At 55.4% G+C, this 15,041-nt stretch overlaps 1 protein-coding gene across 6 annotated transcripts in view; it reads left to right on the top strand.

The window, feature by feature from the left end:
- Nucleotides 1-3,213: 3,213 nt before the first annotated feature.
- SLC26A9 (solute carrier family 26 member 9) overlaps nucleotides 3,214-15,041 on the top strand; it is a 28,420-nt gene continuing 16,592 nt past the window's right edge. Inside the window, exons 1-6 of one of the 6 annotated variants that reach the window (XM_044267763.1) lie at nucleotides 3,214-3,299; nucleotides 10,515-10,619; nucleotides 10,790-10,932; nucleotides 13,653-13,792; nucleotides 13,917-14,027; nucleotides 14,670-14,845. In XM_044267763.1, the coding sequence (XP_044123698.1) occupies nucleotides 10,808-10,932; nucleotides 13,653-13,792; nucleotides 13,917-14,027; nucleotides 14,670-14,845 (552 nt within the window). In that variant the 5' untranslated portion in view covers nucleotides 3,214-3,299; nucleotides 10,515-10,619; nucleotides 10,790-10,807. Of the gene's footprint in view, nucleotides 3,300-4,583; nucleotides 4,766-10,514; nucleotides 10,620-10,789; nucleotides 10,933-13,652; nucleotides 13,793-13,916; nucleotides 14,028-14,669; nucleotides 14,846-15,041 lie in introns of those variants that run through there. The other 5 variants (XM_044267762.1, XM_044267760.1, XM_044267764.1 and 2 more) reach the window with 5 other exon arrangements.

The raw sequence follows: 15,041 nt of genomic DNA, 5'->3' as shown, positions 1-15,041 counted from the left end.
ACACAGCTCCCAGTCCTGGAGGGGGAGGCGAAGTAGCTTGCTTGCAAAGGAACATGTATTCTGCCCCAGAGAGAGGTAAAGGCGGGATGCTCACCTGCTTTCGTTGTGAAAACAATGATTTAACAAACCTCACGCCTGATCTGCTTGGGGAGCAAAACAGTAGGTGTTTTTGGTTTTGTTTGTTTGTTTGTTTGTTTTTGCTCCTCTCTCTGTTTCTGAATCTCTTTTTCTGCATACTTTTACCGCTGCCATCTGCCCTCTCTCCATATCTTTGTTTTCTCCCCACCAGCCCTACCTCTGTCCCACAGTTTAACTCCACCCAAGATACCATAACACGCCCTTTTAAAAAAAATTTTTATTTTATTGTATTTTTATTTTTTTAAAGACTTGTATTTATTTGACAGAGAGAGGAGAGATCACAAGCAGGCAGAGAGAGGGGGGAAAGCAGGCTCTCCACTGAGCAGAGAGCCCTATGTGGGGCTCAATCCCAGGACCCTGGGATCACGACCTGAGCTGAAGGCAGAGGCTTTAACCCACTGAGCTACCCAGGTGGCCCCCATAACACGCCCTTTTGATCAGGGCTTCTCCCCCTCCTGTCCTCTGCTCATCTGACCTCCGGTCGGGCTGCCTCCTTCCTGGGTCTCCCACCCATAACCAGTCCCCAGATTCTGAGACCTCTGTCTAGGTCCCTTGGTGACTTTGTAGAAAACTCTGGGTTCATCTCTCCTTCCTGTCCTAATTATACAAGAACTGTCCATGCCAAATTTCACCAAAACTGCAGGAGAGGGGTTGAGAGAGGACGGCCAACGAATTATTAGCCCCAGAACTTATTCTGGAGGACCCAGTCGTCTTTATCCAGGTTACTTTTGGGGATAAACCTATAAGGGAAACTGCAAGTGTCTAAAAGGTGGGGTCTTGGATAAGGTCTCATTCCTAGCTTTGCAGGCTCAAGCATAAAAGTGATATAGTAGAGTAAGTGTAAGATTTGGAACCATAATATCCAGGCTTGATTCCTTCTCTTCCTTGCAGACCTTTGTGACCTAATGACAAGGTATTTCACTTGAGTCAACCTCAGATTCCTCAACTGAAAAATAAGAACAACATGCCTATATGACATGATTGTTATGAGAATTAACCCAGCTCACCTGTGTGAAAGCCAAATGTTACAATGGAAAGTCAATCAGACTCAGGGGAGGCTGACTCACATTAACAAAACTCACACTAGGCCAATTGATAGACCAGAATGTCCACGGGCCAATTTAAAACAACAACAATAAATGTACCTGCAGGCAGCCCAGATGCTCCAGTCAGTTGGGCGATGCCTCTCTGTTCTCAAAGAACCAAATTATAACCAAAAGTTTCCCTGCCTGGCCTGGTGTCCCAGGAAGGGGATTTTAGTTGTGGGATCTTGGTAGCCCCTATCACCCTGGCTTCAGGAGAGCCTAATGCCTCATCTACTTTCTAGGAATTGCCTGCCCAAAATTTAGAACAGGTTAAGCTCCCCATGCCACTGGATGAGGCTAGAGGTCCATGGATTGGGCCCTGCACTCTGGCTCTGCTTTGCTTAGAGACTCCAACAGACCCCCTTATTCCGTACGTCTGCTTTGACCTCCTACTAAGTGCAGGTCTGGGGCAAGGTCGTAGGGATATCCAAGTGAACAAAATAGACATGCCCCGCCCTTCTTATGGAGTTCCAGGTCTTTAGAGAAACGCTGATAATTGAATGCATCATTCCCATCCGTTGCGATCAGTGTGTTGTTACCATGGTGAAGCAAGGGGCATCATGGGAACCCAGCAGCTAAGCCAGCGTGGGAGTCTGGGGAAGGGCTTCTCGAGAAGTGTCCATACACACATCACCCTTCCCTCAGCAGGTAGTAGGGTGGCTTGCATTCTAGCTCCCCGCAGTCACGTCCCAGCCCCCGGCTACACCCTGACAACTCTCAGTGACCTCTGGCGTTTCTCTGGTCCCCACGGCCAATGCATCTATGAACTCTCCCTTGGGTTGGGCTCCCATACAATTCATTCTTTCGTTCATTCAACAAATATTTATTGAGTCCCTATTATATGAAACTAGCTCCTTTTGCCTTCCCAGGGGGATTTTCACGCTGACTTCCAGGCAGGCCTTACTGAAGCATTCTGTACTGGTCTCAGCTCACCTCAGAGCCTCTGTTTTCTTCTGGAGGGATGGGAAGAAAATTCAGGACCAGAACTGACCCCAGGTGTCCCAAAGAAAGGAGCTCTTGGCCTCAGGGAGGGGCAGGGGCTACACTCCTTCCCAGGAGATATATCAAGAAACTCCCCCAGCCCTCTATCTACCCTGTCAGAGGCTCTCCCACAGTGCTCAGTGGGCCTGGGATGGGCAGGCAGCTCTCGTCAAGAAGGCAGGTAGCAGCCTGAGCAGAGCCCTGACCGGGCAGACATTAATTTCTGAGAGTGACAGAGGCCTGTGATTTAGAGACTCGCCAGCCTCCCAGTCACCTTACATATAATTGTGGTAAATCCTGTTTCTGGAGCTCCTTTACCTGATCCCAAGCCCCCATGTCCCCCCTGCACCCTACCTGGCAAGTTAGGAGGGCAAGGCGTACTTTCCCCGTGGCACTGGCAGACAGACCCAGGTGCAGAGCTGAGGAGTGCCTTAAGGTTGGGGACAGAACCGGGAACCAGATCTCCATGGCAGCCCTATATGTCTAGCGGGCCCTCAGCCATGGCTCGTCCCCTCACTCAGAGGTCTACTGTCCCCCCAACACCCGCCCAGCTCTCCCTTCTTCAAAGCAAGCAGCCCCGGGACCCCACCCTTCGGGTGGCCTCAATGGGTTTCATTGTCCAAGAGGCTCTTTGGCTTGACCCCAGCCCTCCGAGCGGCAGGACAGCAAGCTCAGAGAGGGGTCTCCCTTGTCCCCTCCTCAGCCTCCGCTGGCCGCCTTGGGGGAGCCTGTGGGGCAGGGGCCCCGCTGAATGTGACCTATTGTCTTCGGGGTGGATTTAGGAAGTGCCAAGCTCCCATCAAACAGCTCTGCTCCTCAGGTAAAACAAAAAAAGGGCTGTTCATTTAGGAACTTTTCCCCCTTATCTCCTTTTCCTATCTCCTCAGGCTTAGCTATGGTGTAGTGTTCAAAACCACTTCCCCTCAGAGCCAATCAGAAGCCGGGGCTCACCCCGTGGCCCTGAGGTAAAGTTATTTATAAACGCCTCCCTGGATTATTTGAGCAGAGCCCTTTTGCACACCTCGGAACACCTTTCGGCTCCCTGCTCCCCAGACACACCTGCAGCCCTGCCCGGCCGGCTCCTCTGACCCACTGGTAAGCACCCCTCCCCGGGCCTCCGCCATGGGGCCGGGGGTCATCCCTTGAGGAGGGCCGGCAGCGGGGAGGGCTGACAGGAGCCCACCGGTCACGGGGTAGGCTGTTGGTCAACCTGAGCCCATGTGGGAAAGCCTCTGGGGCCCCCAAGTGTGAGAGCAGCCCCCCGCCCTTCACCTGGGAGGGGCCCCCAGGGTGCTCCCTTGCATGGAAGGACCTCAGCTGCAGGGCAGGAGGCTGAAGGGGGCTGGTGGGATGGGCGCTCTCGTGGAGGAGGTCTGCCAGACCCCAAAACAGAGTGAGGGGAAAGAGCTAGCTCCTTCCCAAGGGCCGCTTTCCTTCGCAAAGGAAAGAACAAAAATATTGGCTCTTCCTCGGAACACCGGCCTTTGAAGTCGCTGGCTGCATCGCTCCCCTCTTTTCAAGTCTTGGAAGCAAAAAGCTCTTCATGCTTGGCTCGCTGGCTTGCTTCTGTGTGGCTGTCTCCCCCTCCTTTGGCCCCCCAGATGTTCTCTTCTACTCGCTCACCTCTCCACCAGCTCAGGGCGGCTGTATGGGCAGCCTGGGGTCCCATCTGCCCCCATTAATCCTGAGAGGTTGGAGGAGGCGGAAGGAAGGGAGCCAGAGGATTAGGAGAGGGTCAGCAAGGGCACAGCTCCATAGGGCCGGGGAAACAGGACCCAGGGGACCTGGTCCCAGGCAAATGCTTCAGCACAGGAGGGTAGGGGTGAGGACAGTGGTGTGGGCCATTTCCATCAGCTCCCTGCTTCCTAACTTCTCATCCTGAGGCTGTGAGGGGTCCCAGGTCACCCTCCGACGGTGCCCCCGTTCCTCCAAATCAGCCAGTGAGGTCCCCAGCCTAGGTCAAGAAATCTTTTCTCGTTCTAGCATAAATTCCCCACTTACCCTTGGCCCCATCAGGTCTGAGCCACCAGGAGGAAGACCCACGTTCAGAGTGTGCCCCTCGGGTGGGAGAGTGTCCCAAGGAGGGCGAACTAAAGAGAAGGCTATCCCCGCTCCATGGCTTCCCTCACACAGACAACCCTCTCCCAGAGCCTCACGATCCTCCCCACTCCCTCCTCACACCCAGAGCCCCACAGTCCTGGTGTTGAGAACCTGGCAAAACCCTCCTTCGGGCGACATGGGCACCAACACACACGTCTCCTCCATCACCATAATGGCCTCTTCCGGGTACTTCCCAGGCCTGAAAGACTGTTCTAAATGCTCATCTGGATAAATCCCTGGGGTGCAGAGATGGACTCTTTCTTATCTCTTAATGTCCAGAGCCTTCCCAGAGACTGACACATCATCGTGTTTAGAAAGTGTGTGTTGAACTGAACCAAAATGACACCGGCGAGCTCCTTGAGGGAAAGAGGGACCCATTCTGTGCGGACGAAACTCTGGACTCCTTGATCGAGACCAGCAGGGTCCTTCGCTGGTCTCCTTGTCCATTTGCCCGCTTCCAAGTAAGACTAACCCTCCTCTCCTTGCAGACCTCTAGGAGTCTATTTTAAGTGTCTGTATCAGGGAGCCCATGACCTTGGTCGGCTCTCCCTGCTGGAAAGTGCTTTTCAGAGTCTGACCCTGATCCCTTTTGCTGGAGTTGGTTTTCTTCAGCCAGCAACCATCTCCGTCCCCAGCAGGGACAGCAGAGAAGGAGGGGAGAGTGGGCGTAGAGATAAGGAGTGGGATTTGGGGCTGGTAACTGTGAATCTCTCGGCTGCAAGTGTCCTCAGACAAGCCAGGGGACAGGAAGGCCACTCAGGGACATCTCGTCTTCCCCTTCAAGTGACTGATAAGGAAATCATGCCAGGGTAGAAAGGGGGTGAGAAGTTTGCCCAAGAAACATGGGGACAATAAAATAAAAGGATATTGATAAAAACACTTTGGAGACCTATAGCCTCTATACCCTCACCTCTCCTGTCGGGGACACAGTCCCCAGCTGAGACGCCAAGCCTCCTATCCCATCCCCAGCTCTCACCCACCAGCCCACTCAGAGATGGCTCCTTCCCTGGGGGTCCCGCCCTGGATGAGGCGGGAAGCAAGCAGCCGCTAAAGCAAAGGGGAAACCTCAGAGTGACCTTTTCTTTCCCAGAACACAGTGACCGCCCAGGTCGGGACAAGTGATAAGAATGCCAGGGTGAGCTGGCCATGCCGGGGTTGCTCCCGCGCCTGCTCCCGTGCCTGGCACAGGTGGTCATCCAGGAACCCCCCCCAACCCCTCCCCTTCCCCCCACCCCTCCCCTTCCCCCCACCCCCAACACACAGCGGGACTGAGGAGGAAGTCACCGTGGGCCACAATGACAGAATCACCTCCAGACCTGACCCAAACCCCACAGAGGGCTTTTGGCCTTCTGGCTCCCTAGATGTCCTGCCCTCATGTAAAGAGATGTTCTGCTTTTCTTCTCACCAGTTCTGGAAAATCTGAGAGGGACAAGGGCATGAAGAGGGAAGGGGTGGCCTGGCTGTGGCTGCAGGGACAGAGAGGAAAAGAAAGGCCAAGAAAGGCAGAAGGACCTGCCCGAGGTTGCAGAGAGAGGAAGAGAATCCTCCAGAGTAATCAAAGCGGTAACAATAAGGACACGCTCAGAATCTGTTGCTCGCTCACGCAGGCACCGTTCCAAGCCTTTCTATGCATTAACTCGGGCACCGTGCCCAAGCCCATCTCTGCCCACAGTTTTGTACAGATGTAGACAGACCCAGTCAGAAACGTGCCCAAGAAGAGATACCTGTGGGCTTTCTTTCGCATGAATTCACTGCAGGGGGGAATTAGGATCCTGATGAGGGGCCCCGAAGAAGCCTGGGAGGAGGTCTACTCAGCCCATACCGCCCCACACATGGAGTCCATTTCCCCTTTGTTCCCCACCAGCTCCTTAGCGCCGCAAAACCCCTGAATCCCCCTTGCCCCAGATGTGACCCCATTTCCCTGCCAAGCCTTGGAAATTGTCCACACACCCACCCCTCCTACCCTCTGCATGCCCTTTCCTTCTGGCCCTCTACTTCCCTTAAACCCCACAGCTCTCCCCCGCCCCCCTAACCAGGTCTCTCCAGCAAATCGGGACCTGCCCCTCCTTCTCTCCACAGAGCAGGAGGCGGCAGGGGCACCCTTTTGTTCCTCAATATCGTCACATGGCACCTGCCATTTCTCCCTGATCCGGTGGGGGAGGGGAGGCGCAGAGGGGCTGACACTCTTTGACGAGAGGCTGGGCTCCTTGCTACACACCTAGGGCAACAGAGCCCTCGACTTTTTTTTCACTTTTTTTTTCAGCGAGGCTGACATCACTCGGCAGGGCTGTGTTTGTTTAACCAGGGATCAAGTCTTCTGTCCCCTACACCTCTCCCTTTCTTGCTCCCTCTCTCACCTTCCCACCCCTAATCTAGCCTTGCAGGTGCCCTCTCCGGGGGTCCCTGGGAACCCCTTCCCTCTCCAGAGCCCTTGCCTCCTGCCACTTGGCCTCTCCCATCCCCCTCTCCCTCTCAGCCCACAGAACTGGCCCAGGGATGAAGTAACCCCCCTCCTAAGCCCCACCCCACCTCAACCCTACTCTTGGAATTAGGAAGTAGGACCGGGCCACCTCCTCACCAGGAGTTGGGGCAGCTCCCGTGGCTGCAGATTCGCCACCCGGTCTGTCATCGTCCTGGGAAAGCCAAGGGCATGAAGAGGCCATCAGAGCCCCTACAGAGCTCTGGAGAGGAGAGGCAGAACCCGGAAGTCCTGCCTCGTCAGCTGGGGTGTTCCGAAAGGAGTACTCTGGAGGCCACTAAGGGACGACCCCCAGAAAGCAAGAGCAGGGTCGCCCCTGGAAGGTCGGGGACCCAACGGGAGCAGCTAAGATGGAGTCCAAGGCCCCCGTTCAACTCCCCATACCACCTCCTGCTAAGACTCAGTCTCTTTATCGACAAAACAAGAAGATTAGACCAGCCTCAGGCGTAAGTTCCCTTCTAGACAAAAGTTCTGGAGTGGAGCTGGCTGCTGGGTTCCTCTTCTTTGGTGTGGTACCAAGTCGGGATTGGGAGAGTTCCCAGAGCCTTCTTGATTTCAACACCTTATTTCTTGAATGAAACAGGCAGAGTGCATGGGACCGGGCCGATTTTGCATTCCAATTAAGCAAGGGAGTTTTTCTCCTCGGTTAGCCTGTGCAAGCGGGGACTCCCCTAGCATCTGGTCCCCATCCATAGGAAGCCTGCCACTGGGGCAGAAACAGTCCTGAGTCATCCCCCTCCCAGAAGGATTTCCACCACCACCACCCCCTTGCCTCTCTCCCTTCCCTGGAAGTGACAGCTGGGAGTAGCCAAAGCCAACACTGGTGTGCAGACTGGAGGGGCTCAAATAAAGGGAGGTCAGAGGAGAAGAAGAGATCCTAGGCCAGGGTGGTCAGCAAAAGCTTCATAGAAGAGGAAGAGGAGGAGGAGGAAGAGGGCACGGCAAAGAGGCGAGGGAGGGGAGGGGAGGAGGAGGAACGTAAGCAGGTCTTAAGGCTGGGCTGGTCTAGGGAGGCAGAGTGAGTCAGGGCATCGCAGGAAAGGAGGAAAGTGTGGAGAGAGCACAGGGGTAAAACGGGGCCAAGCCTGTCGGGGACGGGAGGTGGTTTCCTGAATGGTGTCAGGGGACCTAGCCAACAATTCTTCCAACTCCACCAAAACAGGGCCAGATGGTAAAAGGACGAACATGCCAAAATAAGGAGTTGGGGTTTGATCCACCTGGAAATGAGGAGGCTGAGGGTTTCTGATAAGGGGGTGTAGGCTGCAGCCGGGGAAATCAATCAGAAGACTAATGCAATAGTCCAGGTGTGAGATAAGAGCTGAGGGGGTGAGGGACAGGAGGGACAGTGGAAAGAAATAGCAATGACATTTGGTGAGCAGCTGAAGGTGGAGGCCGGGTGGGGAAAGAAAGGGCAGGGACATATGTGGAGGTGGCCTGGGTGACAGGGAAGAAGATCCCACTGAGGAAATGGGGAAGTGAGGGGCGCTGGGTTAGCAGGGCTCTGTGGAATCGGATGTTAACCCCCTCCCACCCACTAGAACTTAGAACCTTTGAGAGCAGCCTGGGAAGGGGCTTCAGGGGCCCCCCACCACCTGCCAGGGGCACGGAGGCAAGGTCTCCCACCACCTACTCTTCCAAGGGGCTCTCCCAAAGGGCTCTCTCTTCGGGTCCAGCTCCCCTTGAACTTCTTGGCCATTCCTTTGCAGACAGTCTGTTTGGTGGCCAGGGACAGACCCCTTCCTCCAAAGCACAAGTACTTCTCCCAAGCCGGGCTGGAGCTCTGTTTCCTCTGGACGGTCATGCTCCTTACTCATCGCTCCCAGAGGGCTAGCCAGGGAAGACACTGTAAAGCTAGAGCCTCGAAGCCCCTGAAGAGGGTGGGGAGGAGTCGGGGGAAGGGCACCCACCTCACTGGAGGGTGAAGGGCTGGTTGTCTTTCCGTAGTCTCTCCCAAGACGAAGGAGGCACCCTCCCATCTTAATCATAGTAATCATCACCGTTACCATCTACTGGGCGCCTGGGAAGCGCAGCCACTTCGCACACGCGGTCTCATTTCGTCCTCACGGCAGCCACCCGGGACGGTTATTACCCCCATTTACAGATGAAGAAACTGAATCTTTGAACGCAGCTCATTCTGGTTCTAAAGCAGGTGCTGGTTTTCTTTACGCCACTCTGCCTCTTGCTTCTCCCACTGAAATGCTTCTTGTGTCATTGCTCTTACTCATTTCTGCCCATATCTTCTTCAAAACACCATTTATTGATTCGTTCCACAAGCATTTGGTGAGGACGTACAGAGCGCCCGGCGAGGGGCTGGGCATAGGCACTGTGGGCAGTTTCTCTCCCCAGCTCCCTCCCAGCTGCCTATCACCCTGGGGGTTTGCCAGGCACCCCACCTTTGCTTGTAGGCTCTTTTTTTTTTTTAATTTATTTGAGAGAGAAAGAAAAAGAGAGAGAAGAAACATGAGCAGAGGGAAAGGGCAGAGGGAGAGGAAGAAGGAGGCTTCCCGATGAGCAAGGAGCCCGACGATCCCAGGACCCTGAGATCATGACCTGAGCTGAAGGCAGAGGCTCAATTGACTGAGCCTCCCAGGTCCCTCTACTTATACGTTCTGACAGGCTTCAGGGTCCCATGAGCAAATGAATGGAATTCACCAACCCAAACTTCAACAGCTTGGGTAAAATCTTACCAATAATAGCAACTCACATTTGCCTCGTTTTTTGTACATTTTAAACATCCCTTTCTTGCCCATAACTCATCTGTGCTCACAACCCAGTGAGATAGATATGTTACTCCCATTTTACTGACAAGGAATCTGAGGCTTAGTGGGGTGATGTCTGTTCCCGCTCACCAGTAAAGCCAGGACCGGAAGCCAGGTTTCTGGACCCTTGTTAATGTACTTTCCATCTATCTGCCGTGGTCTCGTCCACAAAAGTCATTTACCAACCTGCTCACCTCCGACAAGCCCTATGCACCCAGGTTCTCCCAGAGGAAGACAAGGGTTGTCCCTAGCCCCCTAAGTGGTTTCTCACTTTCAACCCCATTTCCAATCTTTTGTCAGACTGGCCATGGTCACTCCACACTCCCCACCTCCTTCCCTCAAACGTGCCCTACCTCTTCCCTCTCCCTCCTGCCTCCAAGGTCCCCCCCAGGGGGTTCTCCCAGCTGCCAGGAGCAGGGGACAAGAGGAGGGACCCGTCGTTGTAGGAAGGATGGGGGATGGTTCCCACAGGGAGCTCCTCTGGGCCTCAGGGGCCCCGGCACTCAGCTCTGCCCTGCTCAGCTCCTGGAACATCAGCAGCATTGCGCAAAAAGCAAGGAGGAGAGAAACGCCAGTACACAAGGGTGGGGGAAAGGTTAGGCCCAGGAAGCCGTGGGAGAGCCAGCCGGTTCAGACCATCCTGATTTCCCCAAACGCGCCATTATCCCTCTGGGAAAACCTGTTGGTGAAGTCCTAGGTGTCTCTTTCAAGAAGGGTCCTCCTGAGGTCATCTCAGCCATCCCCCTGCCTCCAGGCAGGCCATTTTCTCTATTTCCCCCAAGATGACTGGCTGAACGGTATGAGCCTTTCTGCCAGGGAAACTGAGGTCTGGGGAGAGTGCCCTGAGGCTTGTGGGGGCACCAGAGCCTGGGGCTGGGGGTGGGGGACAGGACCCACGGGCTGATATCCAGCCGTGACTCCTGCCTTTGTACTCCCACCTCCTCTTTGCCTGGTGTGCGGCGGGGGTGACAGTGACGTCACAGGGGTGGTGTGCCAGCCACGTGCTGGGCGCCAAGCAAAACAGCCAGGGCAAGTGTGTGCCTCATCAGTGCCTGGGAAGGAAGGCCACCAAAAGAAGTGAGTCTGGTGGAAAGACCTGAAAGCGGGAAGGGAGGCACCTTGCTGGGTGGGGGCGGGGAAAAACCAGGATAAAAGCCTGCTTGGCCCGCACTGGAGAGAGAGAGAAGGCCCGAGCCGGCGCCAGCCAGAGATGCCCCTCGTCTCCCCCTCCTCTGCCTCTTCCAAAGCTTGTCAATGCCCCAGACATGAGCCAGCCCAGGCCCCGCTACGTGGTAGACCGAGCTGCATACTCTCTCACCGTCCTTGATGATGAGTTTGAGAAGAAGGACCGGACGTACCCCCTGGGAGAGAAACTTCGCCATGCCTTCAGGTAACATGGCCCAGAGCCCAGACGCCTCTTTCTGCTGCTCCCCACCAAAAATCCCGTCTGCACCGGGGTACGGCTGAGACAGGGCTGGGGGAAGCCGTGGGGAGGGAAGGTTCTGGAACCCTGACTTTAAGATCCTACAAGCTCTCCTGGACTGACACTCACACCTGGAGTGGCACCGGGGAGTGTGGGGGGAGGGACTAGCAGCCCCAGTTCCAGAAGAGCTGTAGGGCATCTCCAATCCCTGGCATGAGGTTCTGCTGTATTCTCTGTCCACTCAAGTCTCTCTTGGGTTCTTAAGGGAGCTCTAGATGGGCGTGCTACCCCAGGGGCAGTGGGGGCATCAGAACCCTTCCTTTAATGTCCTTTCCCTCCTGATCAAGACAAATCTGTAGCCGCCACCACTCCCTGCCCTTTGTCCTCTTTCCTGCCTAGATGTTCCTTCCTTCTGCGGATCCAGAGATGGCCCAAAGGCAGCCCTTAAATTTCTGGGCTTTCCTAGAGGAGCCCTACCAGGATACGGTCCTTCCAGACCCCCAGGTTCTTTCTACTCTCAGATCTCTGGCACCGTGCTGGGGGGCAGCAGAACCTCACCTGCAATGGCGGGGTGGGGGGGCTTCATGAGATGATCTCTGCTCATCCTGCAGAAACCTGAGGCTATGAGCTTCACCTTCCCTCTTCCTACAGTCCTGGCAGACTTTGCTCGGTCCTGGCTGTGGGCTGGCTTGCTCTTCCTCACGCCCCTGGGGAAACAGCTGATTCAGTTACCTGGATTGAGGTCACTGGCAATGGCTGAAGTGGAGATGCTGGTGGAACTGGTTTAGGCTGGGGGAATCACCCACTGGAGTCCTCACTACTAGCCCTGGTCCAACCCTGCTTCTCCCAGGAGACTCCTTTCTGCCAGGCTACAGCCAAAGCCTTGGGTGTTCAGTGCCTGGGCACCGTACCCACAGCTGGGTTCCTCAGATAGGCAGGCTCTGTCAACTGTGGTTCCCAAACTGCTGGAGTTTGGGTTGTTTCTGTGCTGGAGGGTTGAGGGTATCTGCTGTTGGCCAAAAAGATTATAGATTAAAACTATAAAGTGGTAGAGGGAACCAACAATTCCCACGAGGCTGGCACTGAGCCTTAAACAGTGCCTGACGCCCAGAAGGCGCTCCAATAAATATTTGTTCAATGAAGGAATGAATGAATGGCTAGAAACTAATCCCGCTGTCCACTTCCCTCTTGGGCTCTGAAGCCTCTGTAGAGGTGTTTGGCATCTGTTTCCAGCCCTTCTCTGGGGCCTCAGATCGCCTTGCCCAACATGCGGCAGGCTTGCCCCACAGCAGGGCAGGTATGAGCTCCAGGGCGGTGGTGTGTCTTCCCCTAGTCAGCTCTGTGTTGGGGAGTCCGGTTTCTCTGCCACAAACAAACTTGAGTGAGTTCTGCAGGGCTGGGTCTCCCTTAGGACAAAGCTTTAGAGATGCTTTCAGCTATTTGCCACTGGTCCAATGCCCTGTCCACCATCCCCAGGATGGGAGAGGCAGCCACCTGCCCCCGGAGGGTGTTGGTGGTGATGCCTTTCCCAGAGTGGAGGCTGGGACAGAAAATCTGTCCAGGCTCTCCACAGGGTACAAAGCATTGTCTGTATTGATTTTAGTCTTGGGTGCCATCCAGGGGACCCAGGATCAGGGAAACTATTGTTGAACAACAGCAAAGAGCAGGAATTGGTGCCGGGAAGGAAAGGAGTCCTAATCAGAGCAGGCCAGTGAGTCACCACGTGGGCCCCGAGTATTTGAGTTCCCTCAACTGGGAGAAGAAAAGCAAATGCCTCCCACCTCCCTCCAGTCATCAATCCACGAGCTGTCACCCTCAAGTTTGTAGGCCCTTGTTCCTACCACTCCTGAGTTTCGATGAAAAGACCTCCAGGTGTTCAACAAACAGGGAAGGTGGGGAATTTTCCCCACCCTGCCCTGACAAACGAACAGCTCCCCGATTCTTTCCGCACACCCGATGAACTAACAGTAAGAAGAACCCCAACATCGGAGTCATCACACACGAGGGATGGTGGGTCCGCAGAGGCATACCCTGCAAGCACGATGGAGCTTTCTTTGGGGTGCGGTGCTGCGGAAGATGGCGGTAGCCCCTACTCCGACTGAGCTCCAATACCAGCCCACCTTTCAATCATCCATTCATTCAGTTACTCCGCAAATATTTACTAAGCAGCCCGATACAATGTACAAGATACACAAGATGAACAAGACAGCCAGACTCTTGGCCGTGGTGGGGTTTGCTGTCCAGTGAGAGCGAGAGAAGAAAAGCAAGTAATTACAACCCGGTGTGTACACCAAGCTGCAGAAGCTCACCTGGGTGCCCAGCCCTGTGTTCCGTCAGACTGGAGAAAGGCCATCTGAGATGGGGGTTGGACCCTGTGGCTTGGAAGGCTAAGCGACCCCAAATCCATGCCTTCACACCAAGTCACATGATGTCCCAGGGGAGCAGCCAGCTTCGGAAGATGCCCAGCTAAAGCCCAGGGCATGTGGACGGCTCCCTAAAGAAAGCCCCGGCCCTTCTCCTCAGCGTCCCCGGCATCAGGCCCAGCGTGGGTGCTTACGGAATGCTGAATGAATTCCGAATGAATGAGTGGATGAATGAATGACCAGGAACGGGAGCTTGTAATCCCTCCGCAACTCGGAGTGTCCAAACCATGCTGTGCTGACTGGAAGCCTGTCCTCTTCCCTCAGATGTTCCTCGGCCAAGATCAAAGCTGTGGTGTTTGGGCTGCTCCCTGTGCTCTCCTGGCTCCCCAAGTACAAGATCAAAGACTACATCATCCCCGACCTGCTGGGCGGACTCAGTGGTGGATCCATCCAGGTCCCACAAGGTGAGGGGTCCGTGCCCTAGGAGGTGCCCGTGGCCTGCCGCTCCCCCTTCTCTCTCTCCCGGCCCCCTGTGACCTCCACAACCCAGCCCTACCCCTGAGCCTGCAATCTGTTTGTCCTCTGCAGGCATGGCATTTGCTCTGCTGGCCAACCTTCCTGCCGTCAACGGCCTCTACTCCTCCTTCTTCCCCCTCCTCACCTACTTCTTCCTGGGGGGTATACACCAGATGGTGCCAGGTAAGGCCTCTCCCCTCTCAGCGGGCAAGGTGGCCTGGACCCCGAGGACAGGAGGCATGGCAGAGGGGTTTCTGTCTTCCATCTGCCTTCTCCTAGAGCGGGTGCCCGTTGGTCCCAAAGGGACTGTCACTGTGAACGTCACTCCCAGGTCCCCTGCGACCTTAGAGAAACCACAGAGCTGCCCGTGAGCCCATTTAGCACTCCTTGCTCCGTCCCCCTCCCCAGAATGTTGGGAGCCATAGGTGGACCAGGATATACTGTGAGCCCCAAAGTGCCCAACAGACATGGGAAACTGCCCTGTCACTCTCACACTGGTCCCTGCAGAAACACTTGGCGCTCTCTGGTGCTAAGTGACGGGGAGACAAGGGCCTGCTCACAAGGCCTGTTTCTGGATTAGGCACTGCTTGCGTTTCCAAGCTCGTTTCTTCTCGCGCCCGACGAAATCACACTAGCAGCCGAGGTGAAAGCCTCTTGAAAGTGCAGGTCACGGTTACGTGTGAGCAACTGTTTTGTTGCTGGAGAGGAACGTTGGAGGTGGGGGGACCCATCCCTCCGAGGGCAGGGAAGCTCTGCTGGGCCCCTTTCTGTTTGTCCAGGGCTGTGGTCCAAACCTCTGACTCGCTGGCTGGGTGGGCACCGCAGGTACCTTTGCCGTTATCAGCATCCTGGTGGGTAACATCTGTCTGCAGCTGGCCCCAGAGTCGAAGTTCTGGGTCTTCGACAATGCCACCAACAAGAGCTACGTGGACACGGCGGCCATGGAGGCTGAGAGGCTGCACGTGTCCGCAACCCTGGCCTGCCTGACGGCCATCATCCAGGTGAGGGGACGGCCGCGTCCCTGCCAAGGGCTCAGTCTCGGGAGAGCATCTTTTCCGTCCTGCCCCTGCCTCCAAAGCCCAGTTTTTGACACTGAAGCTGATTCAAGGCTCTACCTTCTCCCACTTCCCCATTCCCGGGCCCACAAAAGACCTCCAGAAATCAGTGTCTCTCCCCACCGCCTCCCACAGGCCCCGA

Source organism: Neovison vison, chromosome 10 (assembly GCF_020171115.1).
Source record: "Neovison vison isolate M4711 chromosome 10, ASM_NN_V1, whole genome shotgun sequence".
Lineage (NCBI taxonomy): Eukaryota > Metazoa > Chordata > Mammalia > Carnivora > Mustelidae > Neogale > Neogale vison.
Note: the sequence above shows the minus strand (reverse complement) of the source record. Positions and strands in the feature narration are given on the sequence as shown.